The 17,861-nt window shown below is 34.8% G+C and overlaps 1 protein-coding gene across 7 annotated transcripts in view; it reads left to right on the plus strand.

The window, feature by feature from the left end:
* The window catches only part of PSPC1 (paraspeckle component 1), a 67,959-nt gene that overhangs the window by 36,377 nt on the left and 13,721 nt on the right, over window positions 1-17,861 (plus strand). For 3 of the 7 annotated variants that reach the window (XR_014573935.1, XR_014573936.1, XR_014573937.1), the window contains exon 8: window positions 3,521-3,690. The exons of 3 other annotated variants lie outside the window; for them this stretch is intronic. Coding sequence is in view for 1 of the 4 variants with exons in the window: in XM_083805014.1 (XP_083661140.1) it covers window positions 3,521-3,690; window positions 6,994-7,179 (356 nt within the window). In the remaining 3 variants the exon portion in view is untranslated. Of the gene's footprint in view, window positions 1-3,520; window positions 3,691-6,993; window positions 7,460-17,861 lie in introns of those variants that run through there. One more of the 7 variants, XM_083805014.1, reaches the window with a different exon arrangement.

Here is a 17,861-nt window from a genome sequence, read left to right on the forward strand (position 1 = left end):
AATATTCTCAGTTCATTTTCATGGTTTAGAGTATTGTCACTGCTAAAAACTGCTACTGTGAAGTCTTAAAAAAAGTACTTTCTTCATCATTAGTATTTGTTCTGTATCTGCAGACTGAAACAATTGGGAATATTACTTAATCAGAATATCTGCTTTTAAACAAGACTGAAATTAATATTTCTTAAAAAAATTAAACTATTAACTATCAATATATATCTTCAGGAAGCTCCCTGGTGTTCATTAAAAAGAAAATAAATTAGTATTTTTTGTATTTTAAATTTGAAAGTGTATATACAGCTTAGTGAATGCTATGGCTTGACTTTGAGTAATATGAATTTATAGGCTAAAGTACTTGCTCAATCCCCATTTCAAATATGTTATTCACCACTCGCGTTCACTGACTGAGAAACATTTATAGCCACAAAATGGAAATAGGCTTTTTCATTTGCAGAAAATGAAGAGCCTAAAATAATTCTAACAGAAGTCGTTGTAAAGATCAAGTTATCTAGAAATAGTAATCTGAAGCATAAATTGCATTTATTTTATAGCTGCATTTTTACATTTTTTTTACATATTGTTTCAGTGCACTCTACTTGAAAATTTCAGTTAATTAGGAGGCTTTGTAATTATTGATATTGTGGAAACTGCTAACACCAGTTTTCCAGATTCATAGGGTATGCTTTTATTATACAGATTTAAAATATGTATTTATAGTAAAATATGTATTTATAGCAGTCAGTTCCCAGCCCCTTACTTTTCTTGTCAGGTTCTCATAGAATCACAGAAAGGTTGGGGTTGGAAGGGACCTTATAGATCATCTCATTCATTCCATCTCTCCCTGCCATGGGCAGGGACACCTCCCACTAGAAGGAAGTTTTAATGCTTAACTATGATATACGTCATTGTTTTGCTTTGTAGGCTTTTTGCTATGACCTTAGATTTTAAACTTGATAGAAATACATTTAGAAATAAATACGTAGTTTCAAAAGAAATTATTGTAACAACTAACAGCTATTTTAAAAAGGGAAAAATACCCATACTGAATAGGTAAAATGTCTAGTTCTACGGTAGCTGGATTTTAGGTTAACTCCCTGTAGAGATTTTTCTCTTTCCAGGCCATTAACAACCCTACCACCAAAAAAGACCCCGACCACCCAAACTCAGAATGAATAATAAAAAAAAATCTTTCTCTAACCAGGAAAAAATGGCTTTTTGGGAGCCATTTCTGCATTGCTGAGGGCTGTTGACTGTGACTTACTGCCAGCTGTGCCATACCTTGGCATGTCCGTTTTGGACATTTACAGAGTGTTCAGCCCTTCAGATTGCAGAAAGGTGGTTTTAGTCCTTGTGTTGTGGCACGAACTTGATTGACTGTTTTCTGTCTGCTGCTATGCCTGGTCCAGTGAATAAACTGCTAACATCAGTGTCCCACTGAATAAAATAGGCAGTGAGGTGCTATAAGGTGCTATAACAGCCTCTCACTGAACCTGTGCAGGACCCTGCTCTCTCCCTGTATTTACACTCCCTCCCTTCCTTCTGACAGAATTTACAGCCTGAAACTGGCTTAATAGTACAGTGAGGCTTACTGTTATAATGCTATGGTATACTAGATGTCACTCTGGAAGAAGTATGGATACATTTGCATGGTATAGAGGGTAAAAACACTGTTGCAGTTGAAGGCTAAGTGAACATTACCTACATGTGTGGCTGGCTGGCTAAGTTTAATTAGCAGGCTGGTAAGCCATAATAGGTGATTGAGCATTGACTGTTTTTAGTCATTTTTCACTACCAGCACTGAGTACTGCCATCATGACAGTCATACAGGGCACTTCTAGCCTTTGAATATAGACGTTTCTCCTTATTTTAGCAATTTAGGTTCCTTTTCCTTCCTTGTTACGTCCTTGAATGGTTGACGCTGAAAAATAGTTTTATTGGCTATTCAGCTATAATTTTGTCTTGTATTACAGCACAATCTTTTACTTGCTAAATGAACCGTTCACATTTGTGGGTAGGCAAGAATCTGAGTTGAACATGCCTGTATTTTAGCTCCATGTTGTAGGGAGAGGTCTTCATGTATTTAGGACTAAGCTCAGGCAAGTACCACTTTTTAAAATACTTTTCTCTATTGCTTCTAATAAACTTGTGCAGCACTTCCTACGTGCTACTGTGTTGCATGGATTGTTTTTGCTAAGCAATTTACAGTTGGTATCATGTGTATGATTGAGTCTAAGCTTATGATTAGCAGCAGTATCTTGATGTAGTGATCTCACTGACTGCTGCGATGGGTGCTCAGTGCTGGTAATACAGATGCAGTTTTGCATACGTGCAGATAATCATGGTACTGTGTTTGTGCTCAGTGACCAGCTTACGATGGTGGACATGTATATACATTACTGAAGAAGTTATGAACAGAGGTGAGAGGCTGATTTTTGAAATAAAATGACAAGTTTTTTAGTCTGGCAAACATGTCTGATTTCTTGATTTTTTTTTTTTGTATGCATTATCATGACTTGAAACATATGCTAGATTCCAAAGGCATGTTTTCTTCTATTATCAAATTTCAGATGCGCACTTTTGGTTGAATAGTGTGCATAACCATTGTGGGGACAAAAGAGTGCATCGCCACCAGTCTTAAAGATTATGACCTCTCATAATAGTAGGCATAAATGATTTATATAATCAGACTTTTTCTTACAGCACGAAAAAACGTTTTGAATGCAGTTCACTTGAGTGTGTTAGTGGGTGCTGGCAGTGGTGGTTTCTAGCTCAATGTTGCGGCCAAATGACCTCTCCAGAAGAGCAAAAGAGGCTTTTAAAGCTTTTCTGCTCCCTCCTCCAGTGAATCAGAATTTTTAAGGAATTTTATCTGTGACTAAATTCCAACAAAACTTCCTTTATGTTTCTGGTACTTTTACTATAATAAAATACATTTAAATGCAAGATTTCTTTGTATCATGTTACAAATAATTCATTATAAAGTTGAGTGCCACCATTGGTATCACTTTTATATGGTATTGCAGTGTATTAGTCTAGCATCGACATGTAACATTAATACTGGTAGAATAGTTCTTGTAAATGTGTATTTAATGTTAAAATCCTGAAAGGGCTGAGTTGCCTTGTAGCTATTAACTACTGCAAAATCACTTGAGATTTTTTCTAATTTTTCTAATTTGTGGTGCGTAGTGCATATATATGCTATATGAACAGTTAAATTCCTGCACAGAAACAGTACAGCTATATTTAGCTGCAAAGTTCAGGTTTCTCAACAGTAGAAGGCAGATTATGCAATGTGATAACAGGGTTTAATTAATCTGTTTAAAAGCAGATGATTGAGGTAAATGTACAGTCTCAAAGAATATATATATTTTATATTTCAAGTATTGGAAGTCTTGTACATTTGGCTTTTTAAATATTGTAAATTGTAGTCTTGTACATTTGGCTTTTTAAATATTGTAAATTGTTTGTTTATTCTTGTAAAATTCAGATAGGACAGCTCTTAAGTATAGATTGTTTTGCATAGATGCGTTTAGCCCAGCACCTGCTGGTAACCAAGGCCCTCCTCCAATGATGGGTATGAATATGAACAACAGAGGAACTTTACCTGGCCCTGCAATGGGTCCTGGTCCTTCCATGGGACCAGAAGGAGCTGCAAATATGGGAACACCAATGATGCCAGATAATGGAACAGTGGTAATGTATCACAAATTTAATTCCTTTGAATAGATGTCATGTCTCATGGCACATATTCGTTACCAAAGATATTTTCACACTGAATAAGAGCATGCTAAATGGTTTTGAGTCTGTTAAAAGTAATTGATAAGACTTGTTCGTGAACAACACAGAAAGAAAACCTTTATTTGGTCTCAGAAGACCATTGTGAAAATCCCACTTCCGTGAGGAGAAAGGTGACTTCTTTGATCCGTAACAAGATTTTTAGAATTGGGGTTAGATCGTGTATTATTTGTGGTAAGACTTTTCACGTATGACCTGTCTTGAAAAACTTGCTGATAAAAAGGAAATCACTTTTGAGAAATTAAGAGGAAACAACATACCAGAGTAATCTGTAAACTTCGACGTTTGCAATTTTTTTGTTTAATGAAACTAAATCATATGTATTAGCTTGATTTCTCATAATCAGATGAAAAGTTAAATGTTGGAAGCTATGCATAGTGTGAAGATATCTTTGTGTAAACTACTTGATTTTTTTTAAAGTGACTTCAGTGTTACTGTATTTCTTTTCTAATGGTGTTGAAAAAAACAGATTGACAGTAATCACTTAGAAAATAAGTATGCCAACAGCTGCTAGTTATAACTGTCATGTCAACACAGGCAAATAGTATTGCCCAGCTGCCAAGGGTACTAGGAATGTAGGGTGTACATCTGGATTTTTTTTATCAAGAAAGGATATGCTATTGGGCTCCAGTTAAAGCACTGGCCATTTTTGCTCTGTTCTTACAGCCAGTTATTTTTCCTAGCTGTAATGTCTTCTGTAGAGAAACAACTGTAGCATTTTAAATCTCATATTTACATATGTTCAAGTATTCTTTTATAAGTAGATACTCGAGATGTTCTAGCAGTGGTGTGATATAAAGGAGTATGAGGTATAAGCAGTGATTCCATTATAGTTTTATTGGAACACTGAAGTTCTTGTAGCTGTAAATTTTATCTATGCCTTCTCAACAGTATCAGTCTATGACTGAGCTATTCTATAAAGAAGTTTTGACAAAATCCTTTGTTCCTTAAAGGAAAATGAGATTTTGATTAAGTGCTAAATACATAATAAGTTTGGTCTTCACCTGTGAAAGATGACGACCTCATTTCACATCATAGTGACCGATTCATTTTATCTTTTCTGTAACTTCTCACAAGGATGGGGATGTTTGCTTGAAAATACTGTGTTACTGACTGGTCACCTCTGGAACATTCTCTTGTGATTGTATAGACACTGAAAAGAGGTGTGAGGAAAAAACCGGTGCTGTCTGAAGTCATGATAACTATCTCAAATTGTTTTTCTACAAAAAGCCATTCCAGTTATGGAAATGTAGGGAAGGGAATCTACTGACGCTTCAAAATGTGCTTTTTAAAAACAAACAAAAATTTAACTTGCGTTTTCTTCTGTACACCACTGAAGGGGACAAATTAATTGCTTTTTTTTTCTTCATTTTGTAGTTTCAAGGTTTTTAATTTGGGGGTAGGCCCCTACAGAAAGGCACGCCCTTCTTGTGTTTTTGTTGCTGCTAGAAAGACACTTCAAAGATTCTTTGAGGGCTGTCTACTTAAAACACTGTGAGCGTTAATTTCCATTTCTGTTAAGAGAAGTGGAGAATACAATTTACAGACCAGAAAGGTAATTTTTGTCTTTTTTAAATTGGATGTTTTTATAAGTCATCTAGGGAAAATTGGAGTAAACTGTTGTTTACTACCATATTTTGAAATATTTGTGACCATAATGTTTTAAAAATAGCTTTTTTCCTCATAGTTTATTGTAGATAGTTTACTACAGCAGATTTCTCTTTAACTGGATAGAAGAGTTTTATTGGAAAAAGTTCTTTTTGTCCAAAAGTTAAATGGTAAAATTTAACAGGAGTATGTGATGAGCTATTTTTTAAAGTTCATATTCATCACTAGCAAGCTGTAAACATTTAAGACATTAAAAAAAAAAAAAAAATTCTAACCAGTGCTGCAGATTTTAAGGTTCTTTGAGGGCAGTAGTAGATCTTAATACAGCTGTTGAATAACTGTTTTTCTTATACAATGTGAACTTTTAAAAAATCACACACGTATATATAACCATGATCTAAATTCTATATAACTTCATTTATATAGATACAATACTGCTTTTAAATAAAAATATGTGCATATATAGTTATGAATTAGGTGACTTCTGGAACTCTTGAGCTCTACTACTATTCCTGGAGTTAGACTTCTGGAAGAACTATTCTGATTCAGGCATATAAATAGCGTGACAGTCTTTAATGTTCCTTTTCAACTCTGAATACCTGGGCAGTTATGCAGCGCTCTGCTCAGAAGGAATTTCTTCTGGAAGTGTTACTGTCCTCAGCAGCTGAAGGATGAGTTATTTAAAGATCTGCTTGTACCATACATCTATGCTTTTAATGGTTTAACTTATGTTGAGGTAATGTTTTAAATTTCATTGTGTAGGGTTCTGTTTTTAGACACACAAATGCTGAACTGTTAAGTGTTCAGATGCATATTTTCTGTTTTGAGTCTGAATTGTTAATAGTCCAGACTATTCAAGTACATACACCTTAATGCTGAGTATGGAACTAAGGAGCATGTGTAACATTAACTGGATTTTCATCTTCTATTGATATTTCAGGTTAAATTTCACTTTTAAACTAAGCATAGTCCAACTATGCATTGTATCACTAGTTATACTAGCTTATTTGAATTGGGTTTTAAAAGTCTATTTAAAGATCCCTGAAGTGCCGTACAAAAGGCTGACTTCAGGTAGTATGGACTGAAATGCATTTAATCTACAGATTTGTAGAAACGTAAGTCTTCAGGTTATTTTGCTGTTAAAAGAATAAACCTGTAGTCTCTAGAAATACAAAAGCTCAACTTTTTTTTCTAGTTTGACAATGTTTCTGTGTCTAACTCCTTTAACAGAGAAGCATTGTAGTTGGTATGTTAGGCTGAAGAGGACTCGGGTATGAAAGCACTGTTCGCTCTTCTGTTACGTAGAGAATATGTATTGTTCAGATGTGCTTGAAAGGATGAAGTTACATTCAGCACCGGAGTTGGTTTGCATACTCAAATTTCTAATTTTTCATTTACTTTACAAAGTTGGAGGGTAGCATTAGCAGTCTTTAATTTCCAGCTCCTTTTTGATAATAACTAATTGAATTGCTCCTTTCTTCCCTCTATGTGTGATCCTGATTCTGCTGGACTATCTGCTGAACTTCCTGACAACATCACTTGTGGGTTTTGTTGTAACTTACATTTGGCACGTTCCAAATGGACTTGTATTAGCATAATGAGAGATTCCCTCAAGGAGGTCCATCACAGATGGGTTCACCTCTGGTTAGTAGAACGGGCTCTGAAACTCCTCAGCCGCCAATGAGTGGTGTAGGTGCCGTGAGTGGTGGACCTGGTGGCTTTGGTAGAGGAAACCCAGGGGGCAACTTTGAAGGACCTAACAAGCGTCGCAGATACTAAAACTTATTTCATTCCTTACTGTTAAGAAATTCCAGTAAAAATATACAGTGATATGCCTTTATAATTTTAGCTGTTATCTGGAAACGGTTTTATTGTTATTGTAGTCTTTAAAACGGTTTCTTTTGTAAAACTTTTTTGTATTCAGTCATAGGCTTTGTAGTATAGAGCAGAAATGATGCAGATCATTATGTAAGGCAATGTGTTTGTGACTAGCAAAATACAATGTGTGACTATGCTGTAAAACATGCAGTTATCTGATTACAATAAAATATAAAAATCACTTGAAAGGATTTTGGGAATGTTATTACTAATACTGGGTGAGAATAATTTTATGCTTAATTATAAGTGGCATTTTCATTCTTAGTATGTAGTTTCTACTGTGTGTCAAAAAAAGTCTATTAATAGTGAACGTATTCAGCTAGAAATGCATGTTGCAGTACATACTATGAGAACTTACATTGCAACTGCTTACCTTTGCTTCAACTTTTAAAAGAGCATCAAGTTTTATATGAAGTGTTTTCTTAAGGATACTGTGTCCTCTTTTATTTCAGTCTCCCTCTGCAAACTTAGTCACAACAGACTTACCAACAGAGTATCTGTCATTCAAATAATTGAAAAAATTAACTTTGGAGGAAAAAAACAAAACCAAAACCATAAAACCTCTGGAAGAGGAATCTGTATGTTTACTTTATTCATGATGGTATGAATGAATTTACCTAAACTGTGCTTGTGCAGAAGAAAAATTGTCGTGACATGAGTGTGTTCTACTGGTTGTTAAAGTATCCTTCCATTGAAGGAAGGAAACGCTTGTGCAAGCTGGTTTAAAGCCTTCCACTGATGTGCGATGCATCATTATAGGTATATATTTCCCCCACTGGTTGCATTGAAACAAATCTGTTATCATCAATTAACTGTTTAATTCAGAGGCAAATAAGGGTTTTCCAGTTAAAATGGTTGTTCGCTTATAGCAGAGGATTCATACGCATCTAGAAGGACTGCAAATAAGTATTCTTGAAAAATGTTTTACAGAATGATAAATTTGAAAAATACCCATTTCCAACACAACGCACACTAGTTTTACTGATTGAGTATTGAGATTGGAACTAAGGATAAAGCTGCTAAGAAGCTTATTATATTCAGATTTCATCAGTCATGGAAGATGATGGAAAAGGCCTATTGGTTCTATTCCTGTAATGGCAAGAAAGTAGGGATATGTTTGGTTACTATTGCTTTTTTCCTGTGAAAGTGTTTTGTTTTGCATCTGTTCTTTTATGTTTTCTGAAGTAGAAATAATTAAAATTTATATGCATGAATAGTGATACTAAATTGCTTCAAAACTGATTTGAGATAACATTGTGCCCTAATTATATTAGAATGGTATGTATGTAGCTCAAGGCATGGGATGCAAGCAGCAGAGAGCATGTATGTGTTACTTTTTTAATATAGCAGTGATGGTCTTGGTGAATTTAACTGTGAGTAAACAAGTAAAAAATAAAATAAAATAGAGGAATTGCTAACAGTTTGGAAGCATACTGTTGAAATTGCCGATGTTGTATGGCCAAAGACAACGCAAGATTGTTTTCATAGAATTCAAGAGTTACCACGTGAATAAGTCCTCACTTGTGACATCTCTAATTACTAAACATTTTCTTCTTGACTATCTTTAATACTGCCTTCTTTTGCTCGGAGATGCATGCCATGTTATGCCATAGCGAGTTAGGTTTAAAGTCTGAAATACTGTTCCCTCCTTGATACACGTATCAAGTTACAGCATTCATTCTTCCAGGAAAAAAAACACCTGCAACCACTTTTCCTGAGCATACTGGTCCTGAAAACTTAATGTTTGGGAAAATCGCTGCTTTTTCACTAGGTATTTATACCTATATATATAGGTAGTGTTTAGAGCAATTACTTAAGCTTTCTGCTTTCATGTTCTGCATTCAGTTGAAAATGCAGTTTACATTAGTGTGTATTAAGGTGTGTAAATATTAATTTTGTCTCTTCTTCTCAGGCCTTGTTTTGAACATAGCATTTTTATGGGGATTAAGAAAGATACGTGAGTTATTTACTAATTCCAAACTGTAAAGCTGTGAGGGGAACATGTTTTAAACAGTGTAACCCAAACTAGGTTCAAAAGGCTTGTTCCATTTTTTTCAAAGGAGAAAACTTGTGTCATTTGGGCCTTTTGCTAACTCCTGTCTTATTCAGGTAGATAAGCCACCATCTCTGTAGTATCTGAATGTGTTTTAGAAGCTCATTAAGCATACCTAATCTGCGAGAAGTGCTTCATTCTTCCCCAACCAGCCTCAAACTGTTTTAAGTGCATACGTTTGTTGCACTGCTTTGTTTTTTTTGTTAGCAAGCCAAGCTATGTATTTGTTTGAAAGTTCCTGTAGATTTTAAGTAATACTGGTGATTTTCATTCCATAGTTAATAGCCACCATCAGTGTAACACTCTTGGGTTTAAATGGCTCTTCTGAATGCTAGGATGCATGTTTATTTGCTGTCCTTACTACAGAAAGTCATCTAGTCTTTAAGTATCCATGAAACAAACCTTTAAGTCTGGAAAGAAATAAAGAAATGTTGAATTTGGATGCACTTTAAACATTTCATGAATTCCTTTTGTAGCTAATGACAGGCTGCTAAGTTCTGCTCTGAATAAAAGTTTTCTTAGGACTGTCTGGCCGTGTTGGTTGTATGCAGCTCAATGGTAAAGGCCATGCTTTTCATTTTGCCATATGTGGTAGTAACTGACTCTAGCTCTTTAGTAAATAATTTTGTTAAAAAAAGGAATGGTCCGAATTAAATTGTTAAAAATGGTAGGGAGATATGGCTGAGCAGTGTTTTTGCTTGAAGATACAGCCCATATGCTGGAAGCAATTTATTTTTCTTATTCCTCATTGTTGTGAGGCTGTCAAGCTTAGCATAAGTTTGTCAGCTTTTCTGTGCACACATGTACTGAAGTTCTGAACTCTTACCATTTCTGCTACATGCTGTGGCAGTGCAAATAGTCTTGGAAAGGATATGAGATAGTCAGTAGTAATGGTATTACTTCTGGTATTTTCTGAGTTTTTAGATTATTTTTGAAATTTTTGTATAAATTGCTTAATTTTTTATGAGGTACAACTTCAGTACTTGAATATAGTAAAGCTTAAATATTTGTAATATTCCATTTAAGTAAAAAGCGAAGCTGGCCATAAGTTGCTTATTGTCTACATCTATATTTTATCCAGTTCAACCTAAAGATACACTAGACTGATGACTCTTACTAGAACAGAGGTTGTAACAGATGGCAAAGACACAGTATAAACTAAATATTATATGAACTTAATTTTAACCGTACTCAATAGGATTTTGTAGTCTGCATTCTTTGAGTAACTTTGAGATCCATAGTATATTGTCATAGGTTAAAATTTGTACCAAACTCATTGTTCCCTTTTTGGTGACTTTTCTCAAAGTTTAAAGAAAATCATGTATTCTTTTAATAAGTTGTGACATAAAAATGCATCAATTCCGTGAAGTACTGATTGATAACCAGTTGCAATCTGCTTAGAGATAACTTGGCTCAAAAAATTAAGTAGTTGATCTAAAGGAACATTCTTAAGTAAAAAACAAACAAAAAAAAACACAACAAAAGCCTTATGTTTTGATCTGAGATGCTCAGCAAATAAATGTTGTGCTCTGAAGGCCATGAAGCTCACTTAAGTGTATTGAGGGAATGAATTTTTTTTATCATACGTCTTATGAAGAAAAATTGTATGTTAAGTTAGACGAGAAATCTTTCCTCAGCTAAGACAATAATATACAGCAATGGAGCTATTAAAATAGCAGGGAAGGCCAGGTGGTGACTAATGGGGTCATTGGGCTAGAGGTGTGGATGGACACTCAGTCCCATTCCTAGGTGTGGAGCGGTGCCTATCCATACGTAGTCTCACGCAACCCGCATCCAGAGCGTCTCATTAGCTCATGCTTTGGGCTAAGACTGGGCACTTGATAGCACATTTTCCAAATGCTTTTTAACTGTCTCCTTAGGTGCCCTGAATTTATTGATTTGGGCACTGTGCTGCCATTAACATGCAAAATCATCTTGGCACTGGTGCTTTCCTTGGGGTGTTAGCTTACTTCTAACATGAGGGAGTATCAGTCCAAACTGCCTCATCCTTCAGTAGTGAGGAGGCAGTGAGCGTGGCATGGGGAAAATACAGGGGTTGGACATTGCTCTGTTAGTTATTGGTTATTTCTTTCATGCTCTTTTGGCAGCAAACACAGGACTGCATCATCCCAAAAGCATTTGTTTTCATTAAAATCAATTTGATGAAATCTGAGAATTTAATAACAACAGAATGATTGAGTTGCATTACTTAATTGTGTATAATTGTTTCCCATAGGATTGCCTTTTTGCTGCATTTTGGGATACACCATAAAATATACTTAATATTACTGAATATTCACTTTTCATGAAAACAATACTTTCATCTTAAATACTTTCATCTTAAACACATGAAACAAACCTTGTGTATGTTCATTTTCCATGGGATAGATTTAATAGGTCTTTTCCATCTTGAACTTCCTTAAGCTGTGATTAATTGAAATTTGGAGGCATTCGTATTAATGACTTCAGCCTGATTTCTAGAAGTGGCAGTAGGTTGGCTTTCTTCAGAAAAGCAGTTAACAGCAACCTTTTTTTCCTCATTGAAGGAAAAAAAATTTGAAAAAAATCGTTCACAGATAAAAAAAACAGCATACATATTGGTAAAATCACTTTAAAAACTGCTACCATATAATGATTTTTATGCCCATATTGCATTAGCAGGGAAAAAATAAAAAAACTTTGTAAATCTGAGTAAAATCGTGCTGGTTGGTATGTAGTCCCTCAAATAGGGGATAAAATGCTCATAATGAGGTATGAGATTGAAAAGGAACTTCACTGTGTTACTGCATACAGGTGTTGATGAGTTTTATCACTTTGTGTTGGTAAATGGTTTGTCTAGAGCTTCTATTGTCTGTAGTTTTACTAGCGTGCTTTTATATCTAATTTCTGTAGAGTAAAACATAGCTGTATAATTTGAATTTACATGCTAAATGTATGTGAGACGTAAAGTGCTTGACTTAAGAACAGTGAGAATAAAGATGTTGTCCTTGCCATTGATTTCTCAGTTAAAAAAAAAGATTGCACACAACCTTGAACAGGAGTAAATGTGAAGTCTTGTATGTAAATTGAAAATGGGGAGGGGGAATAAAGAAACATAATAAAAATAGGAGAATTGTGGCTTACTTTTGTATCTACACTAGTTATACAACAGTAACTCTAAATATTGTTCTACCTGAAAACCTCAAGCTAATTTTTAATGGAAAACAGAAATACCAGTTAGAGTAATGCTTTAGATTTTTTAAACCTTGAATTTAGCATTTTGCAGATGGTCAAGGAAAATCAGAAGAATTGAAATGAATTAAATGATTTTAAAAAAATACTCATGAGCTAAAGGGATGGTCATTGCAATTGGATATGTTCTGTTACTCTTGGAAAGTTCTTCTGTAGGACTTGACTTTTGTGTCTGGTTACAGCAACTGCATAACAATGTACAAGCCTCATGTTTTTGTAAGTATGAAACAGCTGATTTTAAGATGGTTAGCTTCTTATCCAACCACTGGGAATCCAAACTTAATGTATCCTAGCCAGAGAAGCAGCAAACAGAAGACAGCGTAAGGGAAAATAAAACACAGAGTATTTACTAGTCTTTATGGAATAGAATTAGGGTGTTCTCCTTAGTTTCTTTTGCCTTAATTTCACCGCAATAATTTATGCGGAAGGGAAAGTAATTTTATTCTTAGTGAATATTTTAGGGGAAAAAATGTTTTTCTTCAAATAACCACATACGCTTAAGGTGGAAAGAGGAAATATAATCAATATCAAAAGATGTGGAAACCACAAGCACTTATTATAATTCTTTTGCAGCTGATTGTTTTTGGTGTTTTTGGCATTTTAAAGTGCTTCCTTTTTTTAAGCTCCATTATGGATGCTACTCTTCATTATTTGCTGTAAAAGGATTTATTCTGCAGTGCTGTTGCTAAGCTTAAATATTTGATCTAGTGTAAAATTGCAGGAAAAAAAAACACGGTGTAAACCAGTTACTTCGGTACTCTAAAATGCAGTCTTTCAACTACCAGCTGGAAGTGGTCTTTTAAGCTGCTTACAATTGTTTTACATGTTTGTATGCTGGTGGGAAATCCCCAACAAATCTGAAATCTGTGTACGTTTTAAAAAATAATTCAGTACGTTGCTGCAGGTAAGAATAGCCATTTCTCCTCCTTGCTGCTCAGTCCTGCTGCTTGGCTGTTTTGTGCCACCCTTGCATCTCTGTGCCCATGCTTGGTGCAGTGAGCAGGATAAAGAGAAATCCCAACTGTATTATTGATTCTACTCATTTCATGTGGAAGGAAAGAACAGCAAGGAGGGGGCAGCAGAACAAGAGATGCTTCATTACTGTGGACACAGGTTAGTTCGTGCTGTACCTGCAGCCAACCAAGAGAATATAGTTTTATGTATGTCCTCATTAAGTGAGATGGGATACTTTTTCAGTATTTCTAGGAAATACATAGCTTAGAAATAGGTAAGAAATGTTTTTAGGGCTTCAGATCTCTTGAGTTGGCATCATTCCATTTTACGTTCTTAGTGATAGTTGACCTAAGAGGGCAACTGTTTGAAATAATGAAGAATCATTTACCACTAAAATATTGAGCCAAATTCTGTCAGCTCGGTCTGTCTGTTCACTGTCTGCAGTTTCCAGAAAGCTATATGCAAGACAATAAAAAATGAAAAAGTGTTCTTCATGCTTTCTCCAGGAAAGATGATATGTACAGTTGTTTTAGAGAAGCAAATCTATTCCGATATATTTTTTCTTTGAAGAAAACATACTCTGCAATTAGATGGGAAATACTGTCTTTTAGAAGGCTGACATTCTTCATTCTTTGATAACAATAGCACTGCATTTTTTTCAAATATTCTTGTAAGCACTTTTAAGGGATGGAGGATGAAAGGTAAGCTGCAGCTCCAGTTTCAGTCAACTTTGAATAATAAAAAGCCTTTCCCAGAAAGTACAGGAAGAAAAGTATAAGATGAACTGTTGTTTCATTATTACGTTTTGTTCCAATGTAGAGTATTGTGCTGCTAGGACTCTCAGCATGATACTGGTCTGAAATGATGAACCAGGGCTGTGCCACGTAATACAGAAGAAGTCTTTGACTTAACCTGAGACAAATGCAATTACTACACTTCCAAAACTGAAAGTTCAGAGTTCTGAAATAAAATGTGTTAAAAAAAAAAAAAACAAAAACAAAACACAACACTTATATATTGAATCACAGGTCTATAAGTGGAAGTTGTCAACTTGGCAGTTGAGATGTCAATGTTTTTAGAGCTCTTTAGTATATGTACCAGTTTCTTGTTGCCATGTTATGCTTTACATGTAGTTTTTGTAGTACCATTTAATGCATGTTCAGCATCATCAATTCTCACATCACAGTTGTCTCATCTTGTGTTCACACTGCTGAATGCTGATGTCTGTAGAATGGGGGAGGTACTAGAGCATTTGTTTACTGTTATGTAACTATTTAATAGTTTCTCATTGCTAAGCTTGCTTTATTTTGTGTTCACTATGCATGTTTTGTGCAAAATATGCTTTTGCTATTGCATATGGGGGAAAAACGTATCAAGTTATTTAAGTGTGTTTATTAAGTGTGTGTGTGTTAGCGGGTTAATTTGTAGTTATTCGTAAACTGAAATCCTGAAGATGCATCTTAATGTTTCTAAAATGACCGCTGGCTCAGTGGAATAAATTCACTTGGAATAGTTTTCTGCATGGTTACATGTAGATTTTTTATGCTTATGGGCCACATTGGTATTTGTTTTAATTAAAAAAAAAAAAAAAAAATTAATGTCCATAGATCTGTTTTTAAATTACAAGCATGCGTACAAGACAGTAATCTCAAATGACTTGATGTTTGCTCTAAACAGTACTGTAACTCTCCAAGTTGTATTAAATATAACATAGATCATTAGTTTGAGTTAATTCATTTTTAAAGAAACTTAAAAAAAAAAAAAAAAGTATTGAGAGTAAAACAGTCCACAGGGGGAAAAATAGTACAAACTTGTGGAGAAATGGTGCTCTTGTCTGAGTTGCATTGTGTTACTGGCCTTGTATTTTTTGTTCTTCAAATTGAGACCATTGTGCAGAACTGTTTGTTATAAAGACTTAAAAAGAAATACCACTTGTTTTATTTTACACAGTTATTAGTATTAACTAATGTTAACATCTTTAAAATAGAATTGGTTGGGTTAGGTGCATGTACTGTACTGCTGATGATGCCATGCAGTATGAATATCAGAAACAGGGTAACTCAAATGATGGTAGATACTGAAGACTGATACTGTGTTTTGCTTTTAAATCCAGTTGGATAAAAGCTGATCTTAAACATTAGTCTTACTAGTCTTACTATTTGTCTTACTATCTTTGAAATGAACTATTTCATGTATCTTCTTCCAGTTAACCATGAAACTGATTTTCTTAGGTGTCTGATATTTTGGGGAAATAAACACTGATTTTAAAAACTGCCTACAACCTCAGTACTACAGTTACTACATCTGCATCTCTATTGCTGTAGTCACAAGTTTTAAAGTGTGAATACTCTGTAGATTATTCTAGGGGAGAGCAAAGGTTGCTTAATTATTGAGACCTTAGGTGGGAAAAATTAGGTAGAAACCTCTTAATATTTACTGTATTTTAAAAAAAAAAAAAGCAATATTTAAAACTGCAGCGTTGCAGTGTCAAGGAAGCCAAACGGTGTATCTTTCAAGAAGGTGCAAGAGCTTTTTACTAGAGATTTTAAGTATTTGTGAACTATTAGACCTCTAAATCTTTCACTGGTCTGACGTGGAGGACATTGTGGAGCCCAAGCCTTCGATTATGAGGTGAAATATTATGGTGAATTATTCAAATATTATGGTGAAAAATCTGCATTTTTCTCCCCTTCCACGAAGTTTTAGAAGTGATGTGAGGAAGTAATGTGATATACTGACCGTACTGTTGGGCTGAATCCTGCGTCTCTGAAGATTGTCATTGGCTTCCTCTGGGTATCATTATTCTGTTTAGGACTCCTTTCCTTATTCTGTATTCCAGATTTTCTTTTACTGTAAAAGGTTTTAACTTTTCTTGATGATATGATCTGTATAAGACTATTCAGGGGCTGTAATACCTAAACGTGATACAAATAGGTTAGAGGAAAGAGAAGATGTCAAATGCACAGTAAAAACAGTTCTTCCTATCACTTGGCAAGTCATTAATCCCCTGTGTGTTTTGTTAGTATATGAATATCGTGTATGTTTTTAATCAGTTGTGTGTTTAAAAAGAAGACTAATGGTGATTCATGAGAGGAAAAATGTAGTTTTTAAATTACGTTTACAATTTTCTCTTGTAAAACAATACATAAGTGTTAAGAGACAAAATACATTAGAACTTTAGTAGACTTCCTTGTTTCATAAGTGTGTGGAAAAGTCAAAATAGATAAGTGCTCTTTGTGGATTTACACATGGGGAAAATGGTAACAAGGAAAAGCAGGAAGACATGTTTTGACCTCATCTTTCCGCTCATTTCATCTAAAATTTTGGAAGCTATGATAGAATTTAAAGCACTATATATGAGTCTTGATAACCTTTATCTAAATTTCCTGAATGCTGTTTCAGAGTTTTGCAATAAATAAAACTAGTTTAATGTAAATATGTAAATAAAATACATGCTTGAATGGACAAAATAAGTCTGTAAGCCTGTGTTTCATGAAGATATGGAGGAGAGTAATGTCAATGAGTTGTCTACGTTTCGTCATATTTTTATTTTTTGCCTATGTTACCTAAAAGGAACAGAAATGGAAACTTATGAATGATGTGTAAGGGAAGGCTGAATATATATGCCAAAATCATGCTGGGGAAAAAAAAATGAAGTTTAAATATGTATAACTTCATTTGCTGCTTCTTCCAGTAGAGCTCCCATTTAAAAAAAAAAAAAAAAAAGCTCCCATTTAAAAACAAATGCTGTACAACCTAGGTCTTGCTGATTGCAGATTTCCTCTCTGCCTTGGTTGTGGCAAAACAACAGAAATAGCACTATCAGGATTTCCATTTATGATTAATGTAATGTTTTTGCCTCAGTGACACATCTGAGTAATGGTCAATACCTGACATAGCTGGTGTGCTGACTGGGTATGTATGCAACTGCATGGCTGCTGTAACCTTGCCAGATCTTTGGATCTGGTAGTGCCTTTGGTTATTTCAGCGGTTGCTTTACCTACCTCAGGTAATGAAGTTCCTTTGTGGCCACATGGATGCTCTTTAAAGTTTTCCTCATCTTCCCTGTGGCTTAGTGAATTCCAGTCGCACAGTGGCACCTACTGTAGTCTGGGAGTTGAGTGGTGTAGTCATGATGACTGAAGTACATGAAGTACTTCAGTATTTCATACATGAAGTACTTCAGTTACCATTTGCTCATGCCAGCTACATTTGACTTGGCTGACACCTCTTCAGTAATTGCAGTGCACTTCCGAACTTTACCTTTCATGAAGCAGAGATGTGATTATTCCCAGTGAGGTGTAATACAAACCATTACATTTGTACTATCAACAGCTCAAATTCC

This window comes from Anser anser (genome assembly GCF_964211835.1).
Source record: "Anser anser genome assembly, chromosome: 1".
Taxonomy (NCBI): Eukaryota; Metazoa; Chordata; class Aves; order Anseriformes; family Anatidae; genus Anser; species Anser anser.